This window comes from Anguilla rostrata, chromosome 10 (assembly GCF_018555375.3).
Source record: "Anguilla rostrata isolate EN2019 chromosome 10, ASM1855537v3, whole genome shotgun sequence".
Classification (NCBI taxonomy): domain Eukaryota; kingdom Metazoa; phylum Chordata; class Actinopteri; order Anguilliformes; family Anguillidae; genus Anguilla; species Anguilla rostrata.
In genome coordinates this window covers 32,673,437-32,698,667 of record NC_057942.1, presented here as the reverse complement: position 1 = coordinate 32,698,667, position 25,231 = coordinate 32,673,437, and the positions used below count along the sequence as shown (strand labels likewise).

Sequence of the window (25,231 nt, the reverse complement as noted above, 5' to 3'; positions counted from 1 at the left end):
GAATATAGACTTCATCCAAAGTAGTCTCTTGGTAACCAGAATAGCGTTCGCAGCAAATAGTGTAGCCATACTCTACGCTTCTTTTAATCAGGTTGAACAGCACCACTATTATGTCCACGATTACTTCTTTTGAGGTAACTAATCTGAATATCAATTTGATGACACAGTGCACTTCTGCCGCTGTTCTGTTGTTTTCTGGGAGCTGTAGTTTTATACCGGAACATTCGTACTCTCCCAGAATCCACCTCTTAAAGGTAGCGGTATGGTTTCTGAATGCAAAGCATGGCTCATGCAAGAAGCGTGACAGTGTGACAACTAACTACAACATTCGGATTACTGGTGTCTGGACCGAACGCTTTAATGGTTGATCACTTGTCAAATTACATGCTTGTGGAACTGGAAAGTGAGTAATTTCTCTTTAATTTTCATATTTTACATAAACTTATGTGACTCTGTAACTAACCAGAAAGAGCTTGTGTCTAAAGCGTTCCAGTAATTGCACCATGTATTACTTGTAAACTAGGACGCATGGACAATCTGTGTTAAGACAAACGGTTTAAGTCATTTCAGTAATAGCTGCTACTGATTAAAGTAGCTGACAGTGGGCGACTATGCATTATGACTCAAGTTTCGTGACTGCAGTTTCTGTAGCTCAGCGTTAGCTCTGTTGCCCAAGCATGCTCGCCTGCTAGGCGTTGATCGGTTCGGAATGTTAGAAATCTGGCAAGTTGTGTCGTTAGCCAACAGAGCTAGCAAAGCTCGCTGTATTGATTGGTATGTTGAGTTAGGAAGCAATGTATGATGAAACCGCAGTGTAACTACAGACTGCGCTCCATTCTATGTCCAGCAAAATAGCTAGGATATCCATAATAAAGTACGTATAAGGCCGGTAAGGTTAACTTTGGTACTATTAAACCGCGATGCGTAAAGCTAGCCTGATGTAATAGCAAGCTAACTTTCTAGAATGTCAGCATAGTCATCATTCGATTTGCCATGTAACGTACCGTTTCTATTTGCCGCACTGGTTTGAGAAACATGAAGATGACCGTGCAATTATGCAGTTATTAAAGCTATCAGATTGAATTCTGTAAATTTTCGTTTTGAATTATTAATCAGCTACTGCAAGCATACTAAATAGTTTGGCTGTGGCGCCAAGTTTTTAGTTCATTTGTCCGTGATCTGATCCAACATCAGTTGTGGTGGAATTTTTTTAAATGGAATGTCGAACACTTTTATAGTAAGTCCAGATGTATCACGTGTGCTGTTTACCTTGTAACCGTGGTCACGCATCATCTCCACGCCTGGCAGGATGATGCGCAGATCGAGGATCAGCGTGCGACCCAACATCGCGAGGCCCGGGGGCAGGGGTCTTCCTGGCTCCCAGGAAGGTCAGCATGGTCAGGGAGCAGCAGCTGTGGACACCACCCATGCGGCTGGGACAGAGGGAAAGGGGGCAGACAGTGCAGCAGTCATAGATCCCGGTCAGCCCGTGGAACAGTCTGCTGAGACTGCAGCAGGGCTAAACACCTCCCAGGATACATCGCCAGAAAAAATAATTTTCCCTGACTTGTAAGTTGCCTTTTACATTGTGTTACATTACATTTACCAGTCGCTCGTGTCCGGAGCAACTTAGACAACATTTACATTGCGGGACACACACTGAAACAATGCAGGTCAAGTACCTTGCTCAAAGGTACAACGGCAGTATCCTACCTGGGAATTGAACCTGTGACCTTTAGGTTACAAAACCATTACCCATTATACTACACAGCTGCCCAGAGCATGTGAATATTTTTGGAAATGACTTGTAAAATCTATACAAGGGAATCTGCTGGTGATAATAAATTAATCAATTAATCAATTAGTCAAGTCTTTATTGCGATTGCATGTTGTTGCAATGTTGTTAAATCGTCTGTCTTTAACTCAGGGGTGAAGAAGATCAGAATGGGGGGACCCCTAATGACAGACCCCTCATGTCCACAACGCCTCAGAGGAGGAAACGTTTCTCAGCCATGCCTAACCTGTCCAAACCCAGGGCGACCCCTGCACCGAGGACACTCAAATCCCCCCTCCCTGCAGCCCCAAGTCAGCCCCCCCCTTCCAAGCCAGCAGCCCCACCCACCCCCGCAGAACCCCCAGACCCCGTACCTGAAGACCAAGCAGCGGAAAGCAGCGGAGCCAAGCAGGGTGTGGGATCCCCTGGTGTGGGGTCCCCCGGTGTGGAGTCCCCTGGTTTGGCTGTTTTGGGGGATCAGGTCACATCGCAGGACCAGACTGGACCTGTATCACCAGTGGCTCCGACCACTTCCTGTTCAGAACCCCCCTCAGAGAAGAATAAGAAAAGAACGAGAAAGTCTTCTGGTCGACAGAGCGTGTCACCGGAGAGCAAAGCCAGCAGCAGCCAACCTGTCCAATCGGAACCTATCCCGAGCTATGGGAAGCTGTCGCCCATCAACGCATCGCCACAGGAGGGGCCCTCAACGCAGCATTATCCCCTGAAATTGGTGGGTCCCCTCGAGGATCGTAGGAGGATCGCGAAAGCTCGAAAGCTGAAGGAAATGATGCGATTAGAGAACAGGAAGGAGAAGGTGAGCACGCATCAATCTGGGCCAGATTGGGTAGAGTTCTAGTGCAAGATTGGATGGAGTACAGCATGGTCTGTCTACTGTCCGGTAACTATTCTCAGCTTCACCCCTTTGTGGAATTGTTTTTCAAAATTCTAAGTTAGTGTTCTAGAACTCAATTGCTTTCAATTACCAGTAGTGATTGTTACATCAGCATTAGAAGGTTCTGTTAAGATCGTTGTAATCACATGTTTGTGATCTTACACCTTAAAGCATTAATTTTAATAATCCTGTTAATAATATATTTCAGTTTGCTATAGTGTAGGTGCTGTCTAAAGCCAGTGGTTACATACTGGGAGAGTATTTGCTGCCAAGAGAATCCATAAGTGTGAGTCCAAACGGAAGAAAACAAAACATTAAAAAAATAAAGCTTCCAAAATTATTGTTTTCTTAAAAAATATGTATATTTTCTTTAGCAATTACATTTTCAAGTGGCATAGGCATAGTTATACATAGGCTGTGTCTTTAAAATATGACTGAAACCTGTGCAAAATATGAACTTGATTTGGGTGGGGATTCCCCAGAGATGTTAGGTACACTGTTTTGTGAATAACCTGTTCATGTGGATGATTCCTGATGTCTAAGTCTCTCTGGCTAAAGGTGTGTGCTAAATGCATGTGATGTAATGTCATGTTGATCTGTAGAGTCAGAGGAAAAGCAAACCCCATGAGGATGACTTCAGCTCACCTTTAGACCACAGCAAGATGACTATGAGGGACCTCATCTATTACCTGCCGGAAACCAACCCTATGAAGTATGTCGAGTTTTCCTTTCCATCTCCTAAATATGTGCGTCTTGCACGTCACACACCCTTCGGAGACACAAGACTTTTTAAAGTGCCTCTTCATTCTTTATTCAGTCATGAGCTGTTTCTCTTGTTTCATATTTCCTGAAGGAACACGGCAAAGTAATGGTTCCTTTGCCATTCATCAAGGTTCCGATGCTTCGCATAGGCCTGTTTCTGATGTGAAGGTGAACTTCAAGTCATTATGCCTGATGTTTTCCCATCTATTTTCAAAGGTCAGCTGTAATGGAAGAACAGAAGCAAGATGAGCAGTTCACTCCACCATTTCCCAGCCAAGAGTAAGGGTGTAATCCTGTGAACACATTTTGCACTTTAAGCACCGACTGTATTTGTTACATACAGCTGCTTGGTTACATAGATTTGAAAATGAATCCTTGTCCAAATGTTGCAGGCCTGGTATTACACAAATGAAAATACAATCTCAGAAAAACTGTGGGGCATTCAACACGTCTAAGCCCATTTTGCTTACAGTCTAGAGTGCTTCTCATTTTGGGTTAATGCCAAGTCTGGTCCTTGAGTCTCTGCTACCGCCATGGTTTGTTATTTTATGATTTAGTGAATGAGTTAAGAGAAGATTTAGCCTCTCCTCAGTCGTGGTATGGTACCTGTACAACCTATAGTGAAGAAGCTTGGTTTGATAAACCATGCTGTATTGCTCAGGTGCCAGTCATGTGGGTGAGCGCTGTGACATTGTACACCGTGTTGGTGAACCAGGTTCTAATGACTGCTAACTACAACCGCTTATCTCAAGGTTGCCACCGACTAAGCCGGAAGTGGAAGAGGAGGAAGATGAGGAAGATGATGATGGCGCCATGAAGGATGAGGATCTGTTGGTGCCCAAGGTGAAAGTGGCAGAAGATGGCTCCCTGGTTATTGATGAAGAAAGGTACTCTGCCTATATTCTCGCAAATAGCCAAATCCCCACACTATCCATTTTAGTTTTCTTGTGTACAATCTTTGACTTCAGTACTCCTCTAGTACTATCTCATATAATAAAGAGTTAATTTAGATAAATTGCAGTACTTTTCAAAACTAAATATATGCCAGAAACATGTTTGGTTAAGAATTTTGTGACAGAAGTCATAACTGTCATTGTAAACCTCATTGATTGCTTGCGTTGTAGTTTTGAATGACTCTGTGTTTCTGAAGTTGACCGGGCTGAAACGGCGTCCATTTTGTCTCTCTCAGCTTAACAGTACGGGTAACGAGGGCCCAAGGCCCCAGCATTGTGGAGGGGAACGACCCCGTCTTCGAGCGCGGCTCCACCACCACCTACACCAGCTTCAGAAACCTGAAGTACAGCAAGCCCTGGTCCGACAAAGGCAGGACCACACTAGACAAGTTTCGTCTATGTTGCAGCTAATTATGCGTAAAGAAAATGACAAGATAAGCATATGGATGGCCAATGTGTTTGACAGTTGGAAGACCTTGTTGCCATGCAACCCACTGTAATTTATTTTTTTGACAACATTCCATTCCCTGATTTGGAACACCCAACTGAGATTCTGAACTCATTTCTGCAGCTACTGAATCTGCCTTTCAGGTCAGTTGAGCTCAGGATGGCTTGCGCTTCCTCTGAAATGCATGCATCTAGCTCCACTGCTTTTTACTCGCCAGCCCAGCAGCTGACCTGCGCTTACACATGCACATATGCTGATGGACTGTACTCCATATGGAGCAGCCTGCCGCATTTACTTTCCACATGAGTGCACATTTTGGCAGGGAATACCCAGGCAACTGAAGCTCTTCCCTCTGGGAAACTGCTGGCTTATCTGACTGTTTCATCTGACCGTCGGCCATTGTCAACACTTGTGTGGCCTGGAGTCAGATCCAGCTCCATACCAGTTTCAGTTTGACGTGTCACATGCCATACAAGTGCCCTTAAGTTAGTGTTTTTAGAAGGGACATGCGCTTAGAAGGAGTCCTATATTACGCTGTCTCTGTGTGTTTCAGAGACCGACATGTTCTACCTGGCTCTCAGCATGGTCGGATCGGACTTCTCTATGATGTGCCATCTTTTCCCCCATCGCGACCGGAAGGAGGTCAAGGTACAGCACAGAAAGGGGGGATCTCCAACCCTTTGAGCGCCATTCACAGTGTGTGGCTGTGAGCCCGCCCCTTATGATAGTTGGTTACAGCTCAGCAGTGTTTGTGTACAGCTTTAGGGATGTCTTACTCAACCCAAGAACATTTAATGAAGCGGAGATGAATGGAGTCAGAGTTAAGTAACCAAGGTTATTTTTCACATTGTTTCTTCTTGTGTCACAGAACAAATTCAAAAGAGAGGAGAAGACCAGCTCGTGGAGAATTGACAAAGCCTTCAGTAAGTAGCTGAACGTGCTACCTACTTCTTCGATATGTTTTCTGCATAAGCCATACTTGTTACGTAGCGGGACATATCGATGTGAGCCACAGATGAGAAGTACTGTGATTCGTTTTGTCCCGAGAGGGTCGGCCATCATGTAGTGGTCTTCTGAGCAGGAGAGAAGCGACCCTTCGACATGGAGTTCTTCAGCTCGCTGCTGGAACTGGTCTTGGCCGCAGACAAGAGGAAGAGAGACAAATCCAAACCCAAAGGCTCGTCTGGGGAAAAACCGAAACGCAAGCGAAAATGTAATTCACATACACCCCCCCGTCTCGCTCCAAAGGCATCTGGGAAAAATCAGAGGGAAAAATAAATCAAGCAAACTATCCAACTTAACATGCAGCCAAAAATATACCAACCAGTCCTGTAGGAGTATATAATATGACTTCTAGTTATCTTCCGATTTAATGCAGGTCTTCTGTTTGAGTCTGGTGAACGTATTTTTTATGTCTTTGCCATGCCTTTGTTTTAATGATTAAGCCAATGACCCAGATGTTCAGCTGTTTGAGTCTTACCTCTGGATTAGTGCATGTGCCTCAGGGTTTTTATTTTTTTGCACCTGTTTGACCATCTTCCCTTCCCTCGGTTCTCTAGGCAAGAAGGCTTCAGTGAAGGGAGGCAGTGAGGGCCAGGCCGCTAAAGATGGCGAGCTGGACTGTGATGTTGCCGAGGGCAACTTGGAGACGGCTGAGAAGGAGAATGAGGACTGCTCCAACGTTGCCAAGGCCGAAGACTCCAAGAAGGGCACTAGAAAGACGCGAAAGCGTGTGAAGAAGAGCGAGGGAGAGGAGCAAGAAGAGGAGAAGCCCGACTCAACCGAAAACCAGGAAGAAGAAGTGAAACCAAAACGACGGAAAAAAATGGCTAATGGTGAAAATCATATAACACAGAATGGAATATGATTTTGTAGATAAATAGATGTGTGGTTCAGGCCAATGTTAGGTCAGATAAAAGCATAAAATAGAGAGCACCCCAGATAGTGAATTAGTTTCTCAGAATAATGGGACCATCGATTCTAAAAAGGCCTTTAATTTGATAACTGTTTTGTTTATTTATGTGTCATAGGTGTACAAGTCAATTGTTCCTGCTGTCCCCTGCAACACATTTATTGTGCTCTTTATTTAGAGTGTACCTGCATGATTGCTTCTGCTCCCGTTTCATTATATTCATTTGCATATGGTAATTATACGCTTATCTAATTATACCTGTTCATAAAACAACCCCCAAATACTCAGCTTAAGTCTCAGGAGTGCAATATGCAACTCAGAATTATCCTGTAATTTCCCATAGGTCTGCTGTACAAGTCTGCTGCATACACAGGATTCTGACAGGCCTTTGTTTTAGTGATTAAATCAGTAGCCCAGCTGGCTGAGGCCTACTTCTGGATTAATGCGTGTACCTGTTGGACCATCTTCCCCATCCCTCGGTTTTTTTAGGCAAGAAGGCTTCAGTGAAGGGTGCCAGTGAGGGTCAGGCCACTGGAGATGGCGAGCTGGACGCCGATGTTGCTGAGGGCGACATGGAGACGGCTGAGAAGGAGAACGAGGACTGCTCCAAAGACTCCACCAAAGGCACTAGAAAGAAGCGCAAGCGCGTGAAGAAGAGCGAGGAAGAGGAGCAGGCGGAGGAGGACCCCAACTCAGCCGAAGAGCAAGAAGTCAAAGTGAAGAAAAAACGGCAGAAAAAAATGGCAAATGGTGAAGACCTAAGAATGTGTTATTTTTTAAAATACATTTTCATATTACAGTACTTGTATTATGTACTCAGGTCATTCATTGTTATCATTCATTACGCAACAACATAATTTGGCCCGTATGTTCTCAGTGACAGATTCTTTCATTTTTTCATTTTGTAATTGATATTATCATGAATGTGTCATAGATACCCTAACATTGAGTGCAGTTCGGTTGATCTCCTGGAGCTTTACATCATGGTTGGTGTCAACCTGCTTGGACATCTTCTCTCCCCCTTCTAGGCAAGAAGGCCTCATTAAAGGGAACCGATGAGGACCAGCTGTCTCCTGATGTGGAGGTGGGCGATGGCGTTGCCGAGGGAGACTTGGAGGCGAGCGAAGAGAAGGATGAGGACGGCTCCAATGTTACCGACGCTACGAACACTGCCACGGCCACGAGAAAGAAGTGCAAACGCGCAAAGAAGGGTGAGGAAGAGGAGGACCAGGAGGAAGAGGAGCCTGACTCAACCAAAGAGAAAGCAGATGGACGAAAGAAAAAACAGAGTGAAAAGAATCCAGATGGTGAAGATCTCTTTATATAAAAAGAGCACAATTACATTTTTATAATGTTAATAGATTATTTTGATGGTATTGCTTGTGTGAAATGTAGTCGTTGATTATATGATACTACTTGTCCTCGAATACTATAAGGTGTACTGTAGGTGCATATTACTTAATATTGTTTGTTTTAAGAAATTTTAAGACTGGAAACAGGAAGCCAAGGACAGTGTCTTCTGTCACTCACAGTTGGTTGTTTTGGCTTGGCAGACGGAGCCATTTTGGTCAACGTCACAGAGAAGGAAGTTGCCAGTGCCCAATCAGATGCTAAAGAGGCCGTGGGGTACGTAGCAGTTGATCGGCCTCAGAGGAATAAATCTGTAAATTACACTGAAGTGATACCCTTTCCCTTTTTTTTTGGCGATTACAAAAACGTATTTTCTTTGTTTGTCTGACCTCTGTGGGGTCTTCGCGTGGCATTCCTGGTTGTGTAGGTCCGAGACGATGGGCAGCACAGTGGAGGGACAGCTGGTTGAACCGGTCCGGGTCCCCAGTGCAGAGGCCGAGCCCAGCTTGGTGCGAGGGAGATCGACAGAGAACATTCCAGACTCTGAGGAGAAGACATTAGACAGTAGCAGGAGAGAAGAGGAGGAATGCCGGGCGGATGATGTCTCTCTATTCGAGGTGTGGACTACAGCAGTGGCAGGCTACCCTGGTCCCGAAGTTACAGAAATATTTTTAGATTTTTGCTAATTTCATACTTTCACCTCGTCATTTTATTCTCAATCTTAAAATGTGGGTACAATACTCCAAAGTTACATTTGTTTGCAGAGGTCCAACAGTTTTCCCCATTATGCTCTAACTGACCTCAGAAAAAGATGAATGCTTACATTTCTGGGGGGTTTAGACTGAAGACATCCAAAACTGAGGACGGTATATCCTCGACTTTGCCTATAGCACTAAATCAGTTCAAGGGGTGAAAATGGAGGGAACAGGGATGCTATAATGTAGCACAATGTGAGCTTTCTAATCTAAAAGCCGGCCTGTGCCCTTGAGTTCTATAATCAGTCATTACTTAACCTTCCACGCTTTGTGTGCATGTTCAGACTGATAGAGTTGTGTGCTTTTCTATCACTGTTTCTGTGACCTTGTACGACCTTGTGTGTTAGATTTCTGATTGCAGTGCTCTCTTGGAGGGTGTATTTGCGATTGACGGGAGCACTCTCCCGCTCACTGACGAGGAGAGTCCAGAGGGAGACCAGCAGGGGGCGCCTGATGTCTCACTCACAGATGGACAGAAGCTGATAAACAATTCCAGGTAGCTGCCATCCCATTCTTCCTCCTCCATATCTTCATCTGTTACAGTGCAGCCCCAGTGCACATTCTCTCCTTCCCTAATGTGTTGAGTGGTACTTCACTTATCCCATTCATATGTTCTCCTTCATAACCCTATGGCTAAAACCTGATTGTACATTGCAGTGAATGATGCAACATTGCCAGTAATGCATTCAGGATGACTGGTAATATGTCACTAGATTTACAGAGTCACTTGTGTACATGATTCAGATGTATTAAACTTATGGTGTCTGAGTGGTATTATACAACTGACCCACCCACCCTCCACTGGAAAAGGGTTGAAGGCCAGGAGTCTTCCTCTCTTCCACCCCCTGAGGCCACCTCCCCCAAAGGGCGTGGCCAGCTGCCGGAAACGGAGCTGTGGCCAAGGGCGGGGACACATCAGGAGAGCCATCCCTCGAGCAAACTGAACATGGGGGAACGCAGTGAGGAAGAGGACCACGATGAAGGAGGGTGGGAAGATACGGAGGTGGAGGAGGAGGAGGAGAAGGAGGTACAGGACCAGGTCCAGGTGGAAGAACAGGGTTCTCCCTGTCATACGGAGATACTGAGCCAGGAGCAGGTGTTGGTGCCCCTAGGTTTACATTCACTGGAACTGCTGTCCAATGAGGTGAGAGCAAGCATCTGATGTCACAGAACGCTGTTGCCAAGCAACTGGTTTTATTGGCCTTTTTATTCCATGTTTAAATATGGAAAAGTGAAGTACAATTTTGGTGATTTATTTATTTTTTAATACATTTTTCATTTTCATTGCTGCCATTTCAAGTTTTCTCTTCACACCTACTCTCTCTTCCTACTGGCAGAACACATTTACCAGCGTTTTTGTTTGTTGTGCTTCAAATTGGCAGTGTGAGTTTAGTTGTGGCTGTAGTACAAAAACCCTTAATGGGAAATATTCAAGCCCTTGTGAATAGAATCCTTATTTGTTTTTGCATTGCATTACTTATTTTGTTGTTGTTGTTGTTGTGTTTGACTTTGTTTGCATTTGTGCTTATTTCTTTTTGTTTGTGTACTTTGTGAATTTGCATTTTAGTTTTTTTCTGTTATTTTCTATTTTAGTTGTATTTTTTGAACCCCTTCTTAACTTCACCTTGCCCTTTCTGCCACCTTGTTCTCCTTTCAGCTGCAGATCCCCGCGGGCGTGTCCGATGCCCCAGGCCCTGGCGCGTCTGCAGATGCCCAGCGGTCCGTGCCCGGGTGCGAGCGGGCAGAGGACGAGTGCGTGGAGCTCTCTGAGCATCACCTGAACCTGCTGGTTGTAAGGAGCCTCCCCTCTCTTTGGATGACATCACTCATAAGCCACAGTTCTGTTCAGGCCAAGTCTGATTTGTTTTGTTTCCATTACAGGACGTGATAGAGTCTTTATCCCCGCATCTTGTCGGAGGTACGTTTTGACCCTTTAGGGCTTCCGTACAGCTCATAGGCTGGCAGGTGAAAAACAGTGCGGATGGCCCTAACACGCTTGTCCTGGTCCTCCCTGTAGGAATGCAGGCCGAGGACGATGACGAGGTGGCCAGGACTCTTCTGACCCTCAGTAACCCTGACCTGCAGTTCCCAAGTAAGGGCGGGCCTACACCTGAACTTACTCTGCGCCCGACACTCAGACACGTGTCCTCCTGGTTTTGGAGGTGAATGGGTTAAAAAAAGAGCATTCTCCCCCTCCTTCGCAGCAGAGACCGCAAACGCCCTGGATCCCCCTAATTCGGCCCCAGTGGAAGAGCAGGAACCCGAGTCTGAGCAAGCTGGCCAATCGCAGTGCAGCGGCCAAGCCCCGCAGTCTGTGACCTCTGACCTCCCCGTCACGTCGGCTCCCGTCGATGAGGTGGAAACGTGTCCTGTTAAAGAGCCCGTCACATCTGAGGAGGGAGAGAGCGTTGCTACCACCGGGAATGTGATGCCTGACAGGTAAATTCCCTGTGAGAGGTGTAGCTTTCCTGCCTATTTAACCCTTTGAAGAGTAGGTTTTTTGGATTTAAAAAAAAAATTTCAGTGTCAGTGTTCTAGAACTCCATTGCTTTCAATTACCAGTAGTGATTGTGACATCAGCATCAGAATGTTAAGTTCAGAACATTCTAATCACATATTTGTGATCTAACACCTTTAAGACATGGTTAAATTCTGGAAACTGATATGCATGCTCATATGTAGCAAACTGAAGTAACTTTTCTTTGGGACGTGTCTGTGTTTGCTTTTCAGTGAGCCCTTGTGTTCGGACTCCTTGGTCCAGGGCAGCACCCCCCTGGGGAGGCGGAGCCGGTTCCCCAAACCCCGACTTAACCTGGGCCTGGCGACCCGAGCCCCCCGTACCCCTCTGAGGGGGTCCACCGCACCCCCCTGTCCAGGTGAGACCACCTCATGGGGTGTGTTTGACAGCCTTTCTTTTGCTGTTTGATCACACGATGTGGTTCTTGGTCGGAACATTTGTGCACTGCCCTCTCCACCTGCCCAGCTAACACAAAATGTTCACACAATGTTACTGGGATGTTTTTTCAATGCTGCAACATTGCCACCTCTTGGCAGCAGCATTGTGAGAAGCATTTTGTGTTAGTTAGGTACTCGCCCTGCTGTACTTTGCATTGATAATTACAGCACAACAGTAGGTTAGATTCTACAGCTATTTACGACCAGATTTTTTTCCATAGGTCCAGTCTCCTGTGCTGCCCCTCCCACTGTGAACACAGAGTCACCAATGCCCTCTGAAGAGGAGAGGAGTGACCAAAACCTCATCACCAACAAGGAGAGTGCCTCCGTTCAAATTGAGGGAGAGGGGTCTGGCAAAGAGAAACTCCTGGAGCCTGGAGCTTTAAGGTTTGGTTTCCTGCATGTGGGCTTCTGGTGTCATTGTTGACTGGATGAATTCATTCTTGCGATGCAGGGTTTTGAAGGGTTTGCCACAGAAGACCCAATGCTGTTCTGTTCTTTGCCCTCAAATTCACTTTGATGTATTTGTGTGTGTGTGTCTATGTGTCTCTTTGTATGTGTGTGCGTTAGCACTCAGAGTGAGACCTTGTGTTCGGACTCCTTGGTCCAGAGCGTCCCTCTGGTGAGGCGGAGCCGGTTCCCCAAACCCAGACCCAACCTGGGCCGGTCGACCCGTGCACCCCACACCGCTCCGTCCCAGAACCCCGCAACCCCCAAACCAGGTAAGACACATGGAGAACCGCAGGATTTGGTTGACAGCGTGTTCCCAGAGCAGGAAGTTTCTAGCGCTTGTTGGCGTGCATGTTGGAAGGTGTCCTGACAAAGGCTGTTTTGTGTGTGTTGGAAGGTGTCCTCACAAAGGCTGTTTCATGCTTGTTGGAAGGTGTCCTCACAAAGGCTGTTTCGTGCTTGTTGGAAGGTGTCCTCACAAAGGCTGTTTCGTGCTTGTTGGAAGGTGTCCTCACAAAGTTTGTTTTCTGGTCGTTGTTTTTAGTCGATGACAGCAGTTCCACCCCTCTGGAGGGGTCCAGCACTCTGACACCCGTTCAGGAGTCTCCGACCTGCAGCAGTTCTGACCTGAGTGCTGAGGTCATTGATCAGAAGGCTCTGACCGAAGGCTCATCCGAAACCCAGAACACTGAGGAAGAGTACGTAATAAACACCTTGCAAAACTGATTTTGAGCTAACTTGGCTAACTCACATTGTACATGAACAGTCTAGCTTTGCCTAATTCCCCCCTTTGCAAAAAAGGCATAAGTTGAAAACATGGTTGTGTTATTGTTGGTCTTTTTTTTCTGCCTCATAAAAATTCAGCAATGTAATGAATGGTATCCGGGTGAATGTTGGGTAATTTCTGTGAATTAATGAGCATATGCGTGTTCCACCCTTGATCTCTTCTTCATTAGGAGACCCACAGTTGAAACGGGAGCTGCCAGCAGCAGTTTTATTGCCCCCCTGGGCCCCTCTCAGCCCTGCCCTGGGCCCTCTTTCACAGAGCCGGTCCCTGGGACAGGAGGGGAGGAAACTGCAGAGGGGGCCCCGGCCAGCACGGGCGTGCCTGAGGTGAGCGCCCTCAACCAGGCAAGACACCGAGAATGTGGGGCCTGATCAGTACTGCCCTACAAAGCCTAACTGCAGTAACTACGCAAAGGGTAAAACTGAGAAAAATGGCTTTAAAGTGTTTTTAACTGGACAGCTGTCATGGTTTTTGGGCATAAAAATGACCTCATGAATACGTGTACAATTAGTGCAATATCACTTGTATACCTTTAACCCATTTGGCAAGGTCATATGATTGCAAATGAACCAAGGGAAAGTGTGATGTATATACCATTTGAAGAACAAAAGGGCTTTTTCTCAAAGCAGATTTACAAGATTGCATTCATTGCATTCCTTTAGTATTTAATTTTGAGGGGACACTAGTGGCACTGACCGCTTCAGTTCAATTCAGTTTTTTTTTGTATGGTGCTTTTCTGCAGAGACACAAGGACACTTTACGGTGGAAATAGATCTTCACTTGTTTGTTTATGTGCCTTTGTGCCCAAGTTCTGTCCGTTCGTATTTACAACTCGGCCTGACTCCCTGGCGGTCGTCTGTCCTCTCTTCCAGAACGAGCTGGTTTTGGCGGATGAGGATGCTTCATCATCGGCGGACGAGTCCCGGCAGGCTGCTGGAATCGTGAGTGAAGTAGATCCCGGAAAACGTCCTCGAGATAAGACGTCACGTCGCCCGAGGGGGCGCTGGCGCTATCTGACTCACCTTCCTCTCCCCGATCTCATATCGGCTGTTCGCGCGGTGTTTAGCGTTTTGCTAACAGGCTGTTTTGACAGGAAGCCCCGGGCGTCTGTTTCGATGGCGACGCAAGTGCTTTCATCACCAAGGAGTGCATGGAAGGTAACTCTGCTCTTTTCGCAAACAAATCTGTCACGCCCTCGTGCTCTTGAAGTGTGGCGGGATGGCCCCTTGATGGTCTTCGTAGAGGACTGAATAAACGAATTGGCTCTTCTGAACATCTGTGACAGGGTTTTTCGACTCCTCTCCCTCTCTGTCTAAGGACTCTCTTGGGCGGACGGTGGCGAGGAGGAGCCCACGTTCATCCTGACGCTGTTCGCTGTCCCTCCCCTGGAGATAGGAGACTACCAGACCGGGCCAGAGGCGCTAGGTCTGGCCACGGAGAACCCCTTCTCCCCGCCAACGTCCATGATCGCGGATCCCCAATCCGGACCACTGCCGGCGATATCAGAGCCACAGTGAGTGAGGGACACCCCAATAACCCTCGTATTCCCACGCAGGGACGGGACTCCCAATTCATGCGAGTTTGAGCCACTCCTGGTTTTACGGGAAGCTGGTTAGAGTGCTGATAGGAATGAGCCAGCAGGTGGCTTTAGCATACTCACCTGCATTTAGTAAAACCTGGAATGGCTCAATGGTGACATGCATTTGGAGTGGTATTTTCATTCCTATGTTCCAGTGGACACAACTGGGCCACTCGATGCATTTAGTGTCAGGGTATGTGTGTGTGTGTGTGTGTGTGTGAAAGATGCAAGTCATCTTTGGTAAGGGCTTAAGGGCAAGTGTAATGTAATTGACCATTAGGTTTGTCTCCAAACCCTGGCTGGTCCTCACCACTTCCTGTCTCTGTGCCCCAGCTGTGAGTCTCTGTCAGTGGAAACTGCAGAGACGGGGTCAGGGTGTGACTCAGTCACTCACCTGGTCCTAAGCGACGCCCTCATACCTGTCTGTGAGGAGCAGGAAGAGGGACCAGCACAGCACTGGACTGGCCTACAAGAACTGCGCCCCCACACTGCCCCCTCCCAAACTGCAGGAGAGAAGTCCCTCACTGCTGTCATGGTAACTACCTGTTTGTGTTCCTGTAATTGGGGGGGGGAAATGATCTGTTTGGTGAAGCTTCACTCATTGGGTCTAATCTTTATTTTGCAGAACAACGATGCAGAGGGTCTCACAGAATTATGTGGTAAGAGATATAGCTGTATGTTTCATATTAATATACAGCTGTACAGATATTTTCATTTTCACTGTGAAGAGTGTCATTTCTGTCAATGTCCCTGTGAATAGTTTTATTTGTAATATAAGACACTCACATTACATTTTTAAGAATATTTCTCAAGAAATATCTTTCTGCCTCTTTGAAAGTATTGCTTTGCTTCCCTCTTGATGTGATGCTTCATTGATTTTGGTGGTGCAGAGGAAGACCACAGCAGTCAGATTGTGGACCCGGTGACAGAGTCAAATGACCCGGTAGCCGAATCACATGACCCAGTGGCAGAGTCACATGACCCAGTGGCAGCATCACATGACCTGGTGATAGCGTCACATGATGCAGTGGAGGCTGGGACAGATGGGACGACTGCGAGGGACACACCATGTAGAGAGAAGAAGAAACCTCCTGTCAGGACCAGGAGGGGTGAGCATTTCATAATGAATCATTATAGTAATATTTAAGTGTTCTTTTAAATGTTCCAGGGGTGGCAGTGGATCAAACTCTGTATTCTCCTAAGTAAATAGGGACTTTAATTCTGAAGCTAAAATGAATATTCTGCCGTTATAAACATCAAACAAGTTATCTGTTTTGTGTGTGTTTTCAACCTGTTGAAGTGTTGATGGAAACAGTGTCAAAAGCTACACATTTATAGTATGATTCTGTATGTTTTTGAAAGATTGCTGAACGTGTGCTTTGTTCTCCTGTTGTGTGCTCAGGTAAGCTGCAGGTGAAGCCGTGTGTTACTCAGAGGAAGCTCAGAAGCTCTGTGAGAGATGAGCCGGGCCTCTTTCCTGAGGAAGCAGTGCAGCCTGGCCCCTCCCACATACAGCCTGGCCCTCCCACAAAGCCTGCCCCCCCACACACTCCCACAACCCATCCACCCACAACATCACACACTGGCGCACAGCAGGAGGAGCCTGCTGCAGCCTCGGAGCTGCTAGTGGCAGTGGAGCTGCCACAGGGGATTATGGGACATTCAGACCTCCCACAGGAGGAAGGGGGTGTGGCCGTGGTAGCAGAAGACAAGGAGTGCAGCGGTGGAGGGGAGGAGCCTCTGCTCGGCAGTCAAAGCACACAGAACAGGTAAGTGAAAGATTCACCTGTCTAAGTCAGGTACAGGATATACTGGATACATGTTGTTCAGACTGTGGATGATTTAAAAGACCATATCAGAATTAGCTGGATGTTGTTGATCCAAACCCTGGCTGGTCCTCACCTCTTCCTGTCTCTGTGCCCCAGCTGTGAGTCTCTGTCAGGGGAAACTGCAGAGGCGGGGTCAGGGTGTGGCTCAGTCACTCACCTGGTCCTGAGCGACGCCTTCATACCTGTCTATGAGGAGCAGGAAGAGGGACCAGCGCAGAACTGGACTGGCCTGCAAGAACAGCGCCCTCACACTGCAGGAAAGAAGTCCATCACCGCTGTCATGGTAACTACCTATGTGTGTAACTGTGACGGTCCCTCACTGCTGTCATGGTAACTGCCTATGTGTGTAACTGTGGATGGGGAAAAAAGATCTGTTTGGTGAAGCTTCACTCATTGGGTCTCATCTTCATTTTGCAGAACAATGATGCAGAGGGTCTCCCAGAATTATGTGGTAAGAGATACGACTATGTTTCGTATTAATATGTAGCTGTGCAGGTACTGACATTTTCACTCTGAAGAATGTCATTTTTATCCATGTCTCTGTGAATAATTTTATTTGTAACATGAGACACTCGTATTACATTTTTAAAGGAATATCCTCCAAAATATATCTTGGTCTTTTTATAAAAAGCACTGCTTTATCCATAAAACCCTCTTGATGTGATGATTCATTGATTTTGGAGGTGGAGAGGAAGACCATACCAGTCAGACTGTGGACCCGGCAGTAGAGTCACTTTATCCAGTGGCAGAGTCACATGACCTGATGGTAGAGTCACATGATCCAGTGGAGGCTGGGAGAGATGGGACGGGTGAGAGGGACACACCGTCACCACTGAAGAGGAAACCACCTGTCAGGACCAGGAGGGGTGGGTGATTTGCAGACCTAAAATACGCGTTTTGCTCTATTCACAAGGTGTGATCAGTGCAATTTCTCTATGTCCTTAGGCTGTGATGATTGCATTGGGGGTTAGGCCAGGTTGTCTGTAGCTATGTACACTGCTGTAAAATATGCTATACAAATAAAATTTGATTGATTGATTGATTGATTATGATGACCATCATCATAATGAGAATGGCATTAATGTGAAAATGCTACAGGATTAAGTTGTGTTTCTTTAGTATTTCAGATTTCTAGTGATGTATTTTGTGCTGTTGTGTGCTCAGGTAAGCTGCAGGTGAAGCCGTGTGTTACTCAGAGGAAGCTCAGAAGCTCTGTGAGAGATGAGCAGGGCCTCCTTCCTGAGGAAGCAGTGCAGCCTGGCCCCTCCCACACACCACCTGGCCCCGCCCATACACAGCCTGGCCCCTCCCACACACCACCTGGCCCCGCCCACACAGCCGGCCTCTCACACCACTGGCCCCGCCCACACACAGCATGGCCCCTCCCACACAGAGCCTGGCCCCACCCAAACTGAGCCTGGCTCCTCACACACAGAGCCTGGCTCCTCCCACACACAGACTGGCCCCTCCCACACACAGCCCTACCCCGCCCACACATCCCCACAGACCCACCCACCCACAGAACCACACACTGACGCCCAGCAGGAGGAGCCTGCTGCAGCCTCTGAGCTGTCCACTGCAGTTGAGCTGCTACAGGGGACTGTGGGACACTCAGACCTCCTACTGGAGGAAAGGGGTGTGGCTGTGGTAGCAGAACACATGGAGAGTAGCGATGGAGAGGAGGAGCCTCTGTTCAGATGTCACAAAACACAGGACAGGTGAGTGAGTGAGAGATTCACATGTCTGACTCTGGTACAGGATGTGCTGAATACAAATTGTATAGACTGGATAATTTAAAGAACCATATCAGAATTTTCCAGATGTTGTTGATCCAAACCCTGGCTGATCCTCACCTCTTCCTGTCTCTGTGCCCCAGCTGTGAGTCTTTGTCAGGGGAAACTGCAGAGGCGGGGTCAGGGTGTGGCTCAGTCACTCACCTGGTCCTGAGCGACGCCTTCATACCTGCCTGTGAAGAGCAGGAAGAGGGACCAGCGCAGCACTGGACTGGCCTGCAAGAACAGCGCCCCCACACTGCCCCCTCCCAACCTGCAGGAGAGATGCCGCTCACTGCTGTCATGGTAACTGCCTGTGTGTGTTACTGTTGTTGGGGGGAAAAATATCTGTTTGGTGAAGCTTCACTTATTGGGTCTAATCTTTATTTTGCAGAACAACGATGCAGAGGGTCTCCCAGAATTATGTGGTAAGAGATATAGCTGTATGTTTCATATTAATATATAGCTGTACAGCGATTTTCATTTTCACTGTGAAGAGTGTCATTTCTGTCAATGTCCCTGTGAATAATTTTATTTGTAATATAAGACACTCACATTACATTTTTAAAGGAATATTCTCCAAAATATTCTTTCTGCCTCCTTTTGAAAAGTATTGCTTTGCCTGTAAAACCCTCTTAATGTGATGCTTCATTGATTTTGGTGGAGCAGAGGAAGATCATGGCAGTCAGATTGTGGACTCGGTGGCAGAGTCACATGACCCGGTGGCAGAGTCACATGATCCAGTGATTGAGTCACATGACCCGGTGAAGGCTGGGACAGATGGGATGAGTGAGAGGGACAAACCATCTCGAGAGAAGAGGAAACCACCTATCAGGACCAGGAGGGGTGATTGTTTCATAATTAATCATTATAGTAGTATTTAAGTAGTCTTTAAAATGTTCCAGGGGTAGCAGTGGATCAAACTCTGTATTTTCCTAAGTAAATAGGGACTTTAATCTGAAGCTAAAATGAATAATCTGCTGTTCTAATGATCAAATTAGTTGTCTATTATGTGTGTGTTTTCCACCTGTGAATGTGCTAAGTGCCAAAAGGCTATACATTTACCATACTATGACTCTGAAGGTTTTTTAAATATTGCTGAACATGTGCTTTGTTCTCCTGTTGTGTGCTCAGGTAAGCTGCAGGTGAAGCCGTACGTTACTCAGAGGAAGCTCAGAGGCTCTGTGAGAGATGAGCAGGGCCTCCTTCCTGAGGAAGCAGTGCAACCTGGCCCCTCCCACACACAGCCAGGCCCCGCCCACACATCCCCACAGATCCACCAACCCACAGCAACACAAGCTGACACCCAGCAGGAGGAGCCTGCTGCAGGCTCTGAGCTGCTAGGTGTAGAAGAACTGCCGCAGGGGAATGTGGGCCACTCAGACCTCCCACAGGAGGAACTGGGCTTGCTAGCTGGAGCAGAAGACGAGGAGAGCATCAGTGGAGGGGTGGAGCCTCTGCTCGGCTGTCAAAGCACACAGGACAGGTAAGTGAGTGAAAGATTCACCTGTCTAACTCAGGTCCAGGATGTGCTGGATGCAAATTGTTTGGACTGTGGATAATTTAAAGAACCATATCAGAATTTTCCAGATGTTGTTGATCCAGACCCTGGCTGATCCTCACCTCTTCCTGTCTCTGTGCCCCAGCTGTGAGTCTCTGTCAGTGGAAACTGCAGAGGCGGGGTCAGGGTGTGGCTCAGTCACTCACCTGGTCCTGAGCGACGCCTTCATACCTGTCTGTGAGGAGCAGGAAGAGGGACCAGCGCAGCACTGGACTGGCCTGCAAGAACAGCGCCCCCACACTGCCTTCTCCCAAACTGCAGGAGAGACGGCCCTCACCGCTGTCATGGTAACTGCCTGTGTGTGTAACTGTTGTTCAGATAAACACGACCAGGTTAAAACCTAGTATATGGCTGGACCAAACCGGCTAATGTCACAGACATGCGCGGTGTAACTTTATCACTCAATCAGTCACTCAGTCACTCACAGACATTCGCGTTTGTAGGGCTGGCCCGCTGTTGCGGTTCAGCCAAAAAGATCTGTTTTTTGGAAGCTTCATTCATTGGGTCCAATCTTCATTTTGCAGAACAACGATGCAGAGGGTCTCGCAGAATTATGTGGTAAGTGATTTAGATGTATGTTTCATAATATACAGCTGTACAGGGATTGACATTTTCACTGTAAAGTGTCATTTATATCCATGTCCCTGTGAATAATTTTAGTTGTAACATAAGACAGTCATATTACATTTTTATAGGAATATTCTCCAAAATATTCTTTCTGTCTCCTTATGAAAAGTATTGCTTTGTCTGTAAAACTCTTTTGATGTGATTCTTCATTTATTTTGATGGTGCAGAGGAAGACCACAGCAGTCAGACTGTGGACCCAGCAGTAGAGTCACATGACACAGCGGTAGAGTCACATGACCCAGTGGAGGCTGGGACAGACGGGACAAGTGAGAGGGACACCCCGTCCCAAGAGAAAAGGAAACCACCTGTCAGGACCAGGAGGGGTGGGTGATTTGTAATTAATCATCACATGAATATTTAAGTATTATTTTTAATGTTTCAGGTGTGTCAGTGGATCAAGCCCTGTATTTAACCATGGAAATAGGGCCCTTAATTCTGAAGCTAAAATGAACGTTCTGGGTTTCTGTACAACAAATATTTTGTTTTGTGTGTCTTACACCTCTGAAAGTGTTGATGGAAAAAGTGCCGAAAGCTACACATTCTGTAGGTTTTTGAAAGATTGCTGAACGTGTGCTTTGTTCTCCTGTTGTGTGCTCAGGTAAGCTGCAGGTGAAGCCGTGTGTTACTCAGAGGAAGCTCAGAAGCTCTGTGAGAGACGAGCAGGGCCTCCTTCCTGAGGAAGCAGTGCAGCCTGGCCCCTCCCACACACAGACTGGCCCCTCCCACACAGAGTCTGGCTCCTCCTACACACCGCCTGGCCCCTCCCACACACCACCTGGCCCCTCCCACACACAGCCAGACCCCGCCCACACCTCCTCGCAGACCCTCCCACCCACATTGCCACTCCCTGACACCCAGCAGGAGGATTCTGCTGCAGCCTCTGAGCTGCCTGCTGCTGTGGAGCTGCCGCAGGGGACTGTGGGCCACTCAGACCTCCCACAGCAGGAAGAGGGCGTGGCAGCTGGAGCAGAAGACGAGGAGAGCTGCGATGGAGAGGAAGGGCACAGCACAACTCAATCCACAAGCGCCACACTTACAAGGTAAGGTAGAGGTTGAGAATCTGTGGAGGAATCCAAACACTGGACAGGCACTGCTGAGCCATTAGCTTTAGACAATGGAATGTGCAATGGAAGCTCTTTTGTTGAATTTAGCAGTGCTCTGCTTGCTTGTGCATGCACTCTTACCCAGCTGAAATAATGTCTGTGGTAAAACATTATTCCAGCTACCAAGCATTAAAAAAATGATTGAACCCTGAAAGTTGTATAGCTATTCATTCGTCCGTTTCCTTCTGAGGTCTGGACGAGCGCCCAGGGGCTTCCTCTCCTTTCTCTCCGGCGGCAGTGGGGCCGGCCTGGCTTCCCGCCCCGTCAGGCACGTATCCCAGAAGCCCTCAGTGAATACCTCACGCACAGGGAGGAGGAGGACTACCGCAGACGCCGTCACGGAAGCATCCGCCCACAACTCCCCCAGCAGCTCGTCCCCCACCAAAGTCAGCGAGAGCACCTGCTTCAGTGGGCCCTCTGCTGAGGTAACTGCTACTTTTCTTATCCTGGCTCTGCTGAGCTGTCTGCTATATGGTCTCAGATGAGCTTACATTGGACTAGGAGTACTCAATAGGGCTGATTGTGGTGTTGCTGTGAAATGTTATCTTCTGTTTTACCATTCACTATTAAATCAGTGTTGAGTTACCTGACAGATCTAAAGGAGAAATCTAAACGTATGATATTTTCACTTCAAATGGAACAAACTGATGAGTAACTTAGGTATATAACTTGTAATGATAACTTCTGCTTTCAAGAATATTGGACTTTACAAATATGGTGAAGGGCACGTGGAAGAAATGCGTGTGCACCTTAAGACACCTTGTAAGTACAGGCTTCTCTGTTAATTCTCACCGTCTTTCCAGCCAACTAACTCTCAGGTCTCAGTGCCTGCCGAGGGCGAGTTCCTCTGTGCAAGACCTTCGGCGACCGAAGAAGAGCCGACCAAGGTGTCGGAGTTCTACTTCCAGGACATCTTCACAGAGGTCCTGGAGTCGGACTGAGACCATCACTCCACTACACGGGATCTACGCTGTCCCCGTCCCCCCCTTTTCCCCTGTCTGCCACAAATAATGTGTTGCACATTTCAAACCTGCATTTATATATTTATTTATTTACGTGTTTTTTTTTTTTTTTTTTAAACATTGCAAGGGATTGTTCTGAAGTGATATGACTGTGTACGGACCTCATGTTCAGATGTCCAGCTACTGTTAATTTGTTGTGTGTAGAAGCTCTCAGATAGAAGCTCTCAGGTGTTGTGTGTGTACTCTGAGAATGTGAACAGTGGTATACTGTGTGACAGCATTATTCCCAGCAATGGCACATTATGAAACTTCAGTTTAAGTCTTTTCATTTTAATAGTCAGTCAGTTTTAATTATCGGGTTGATAGTTCAGTAACTGATAGACATGATTATCTGCTCCTTTCATAGCAGTTTTGAAGTTCTCATGAAGATGGGCCATTTATTTTTGTTTCATGTTTTTTTTTAATCATAAGTAAAGCATAAAGCACTTGGAATATAATACACAAGCCACAGTCTTACAAGCCAAAAATACTTAATCACAGGGAGACATAAGGGCCTTTACTTTATGTGGAAGGAGGTGTGTGTGTGTGTGTGTGTGTGTGTGTGTTCATTTATTAGGATGTTTTTTTTCTTTCTGGGGCAGTACACAAACAGTGGAATGAAACGCAAAAGGCTACACTACAACAGAATCTTCAAATATCAATCAGACCTGTTACTTTACAATTAGTAAAAAGCTGTTTCAGGTAATCCACAATACCACGGGTAGGTTTTCATCCTTAAAAATGTCAAATGGCCTAAAATGTGTTTTCTGGAATGGAGTATTGAATGGCAGTATTGAAGATCTGAAGATCTTGCATAAACTATATGAGTGTGCTTTCTTCAAATTAGCTTTTTGTTTGTGTGTGGCGCTTTATTAAGAATGTTATGTTTATGCTGACTGAAAACACTTTGTCTCAACTGATACAGAAGCAGAATCCGATGACTTGAAATAACCTGTTCTTGCAATTGAGCTGACCTTTTGCATTTACAGTGTAAATGAGTGTAAATGTTATAATACTATTACTGGATCTTGACAGGGATCATTAATGTATTCAGATCAGAGTTGTTTGTTTTGCTATTGAGTATTGCGAAGATAGATTATTTATTTTTTTTGGATGCTTCTATGGCAATGATACTGAGACACGTCTGCCTTAATTTATTGCTGTCAGCATATTTGTCACTTTATAAAGAGGTTTAAAGGGCCTCTTAGTGTCTTCCTGTTCAAAATGGTGCCACTCCTTAGCGTTTACATGATTCTTTGTTGGAAGTGACTATAAGCTCAGGGTTATAATTTCATGACTGTTTACCATTGATTATACATGCATTGGAGGAATGGTTCCTTTTGTGTCTTTTTCTCTTAAGTATTCTTGTTAGTGAAATTGACATAACTCCCACTATTTTCTTTGCATCAAAGTTTGTTTACATGGTCCAGTTATGTGGTTTGAAAATTGATGCTCAGGAAATAAAGAACGTTACAAGGTAACAGTGTTTGTTTTGGAAGTAAATTTCCAGTTTTCCCTTGCATATAGAAATATCTTATTTTATCTGCTGTGTGAATTCAATTTGTAAAGGAGGGTAGGAAAGAATGTCCTGTGTATGTTTTTGTAAAAATTGAATTTTAAGTTATGCAAATTTTATTCATAAACCTGATATTGCCTTAAGTGTGCTTTTCTGCTGAACCAAAGCATCAGCGTGCACTGTAATGGTGTAAGTTATCACATTAAGACATATCATGAAGAGTTCTGTTGTAAAGGATGGTCTGATATTTGCTGAAGTGGAAAATTCAGGTTCAGAAAGTTCATCCCAGTATTTTGTTTCAGTCAAAATAGGATTTGTTCATTAGCACAGTTCTTCAGCAAGGAGGTAGAACTAATTAATGCAATCAACCAGCTGAGCTCATGGGTGGAAGAAACTCATAGCAGGACATTTACTTTTTGACCCCTGGACTTTCTACTTCTTTCACAGCTTGTGATTTGCGATTTGTGTCCGTTTCTGATGCATTACTGTGAATGACCTTAGACTGTGATGATAATGGTGGATAATGGTGTGCTTAAGTGAATGTAATCTTGATCTGTACTGTAATTTTTGTTGGCTTTTTAGCATCGCTGGTGTGATGCTCATACATGGTAACAAAAATAGAATGCATTTTGAAAAAGCTATTATTTATTGATTGCCTGTTATATTTTACTGGAGACAGCTTAAGTTGGAGAGTTGACAGTTCAGATAATGTATTTGCAAGTTTACAAGTATATGCTGTGGAGTTCTTTTTTTTCCTAGAAGGTGTTACAAACTTCTAGGTAAGGAAAATTCTCTGTGTGAAAAATGTTTGCTTGTCATGTAGCTAAATTGACATACAATCTAAATAAATGTTTTTATGAGTGTGTGAGGATGTGGTACTTCTTATATTCCCCCTCTGTTAGTAAAGTTTATTTTTAAAACAATGCTTTGACTGGGACTTTCTTCACAAGAATCACCTACTTCTGAACTCAGGCTCCTTCAATTAATTTACAACTCAACGATTTTGCTGATCTACAACCGCCCTAAATATTTCCCTGTCTCACATCTTGGTTGCCTTTCACTGGCTTCAGATTGCATAAAATTTAAGATATTGGAGGCTGAAGCTATACAGTCCATCTTTAGTTATGTTTCATCCCTGCAGAAATACTAAGATAAGCAGCAACCTCTGATGGTGTGCAAGATACTCTCCTGCATCTCAAATTCAC

General features: G+C 46.0%; 1 protein-coding gene across 8 annotated transcripts; it reads left to right on the top strand.

Moving 5' to 3' along the window:
* The first annotated feature begins 244 nt into the window (after nt 1-244).
* LOC135233238 (transcription factor TFIIIB component B'' homolog) lies at nt 245-24,891 on the top strand. 8 transcript variants are annotated; one of them, XM_064296581.1, is made up of 40 exons: nt 245-403; nt 1,309-1,569; nt 1,928-2,588; nt 3,269-3,378; nt 3,645-3,707; nt 4,181-4,315; nt 4,618-4,751; nt 5,383-5,477; nt 5,698-5,752; nt 5,911-6,042; nt 6,389-6,664; nt 7,231-7,491; nt 7,770-8,048; nt 8,295-8,367; nt 8,519-8,708; nt 9,194-9,342; nt 9,657-9,990; nt 10,504-10,638; nt 10,728-10,764; nt 10,864-10,938; nt 11,051-11,285; nt 11,577-11,722; nt 12,023-12,188; nt 12,372-12,523; nt 12,796-12,949; nt 13,208-13,364; nt 13,911-13,979; nt 14,132-14,195; nt 14,356-14,551; nt 14,951-15,152; nt 16,864-16,897; nt 18,888-19,064; nt 19,353-19,704; nt 19,865-20,078; nt 20,304-20,337; nt 20,574-20,729; nt 21,005-21,118; nt 21,182-21,446; nt 21,700-21,934; nt 22,313-24,891. In XM_064296581.1, exons 2-40 carry the CDS (start codon nt 1,310-1,312, stop codon nt 22,448-22,450), a joined length of 6,714 nt encoding a protein of 2,237 aa, XP_064152651.1. In that variant the 5' UTR covers nt 245-403; nt 1,309; the 3' UTR covers nt 22,451-24,891. The 8 variants fall into 8 exon arrangements, with proteins under 8 accessions (XP_064152651.1, XP_064152649.1, XP_064152650.1 ...); XM_064296579.1 differs by having other exon boundaries at nt 11,054-11,285; nt 21,005-21,446; XM_064296580.1 differs by having other exon boundaries at nt 19,865-20,066; nt 21,005-21,446.
* The last annotated feature ends 340 nt before the right edge of the window (nt 24,892-25,231 follow it).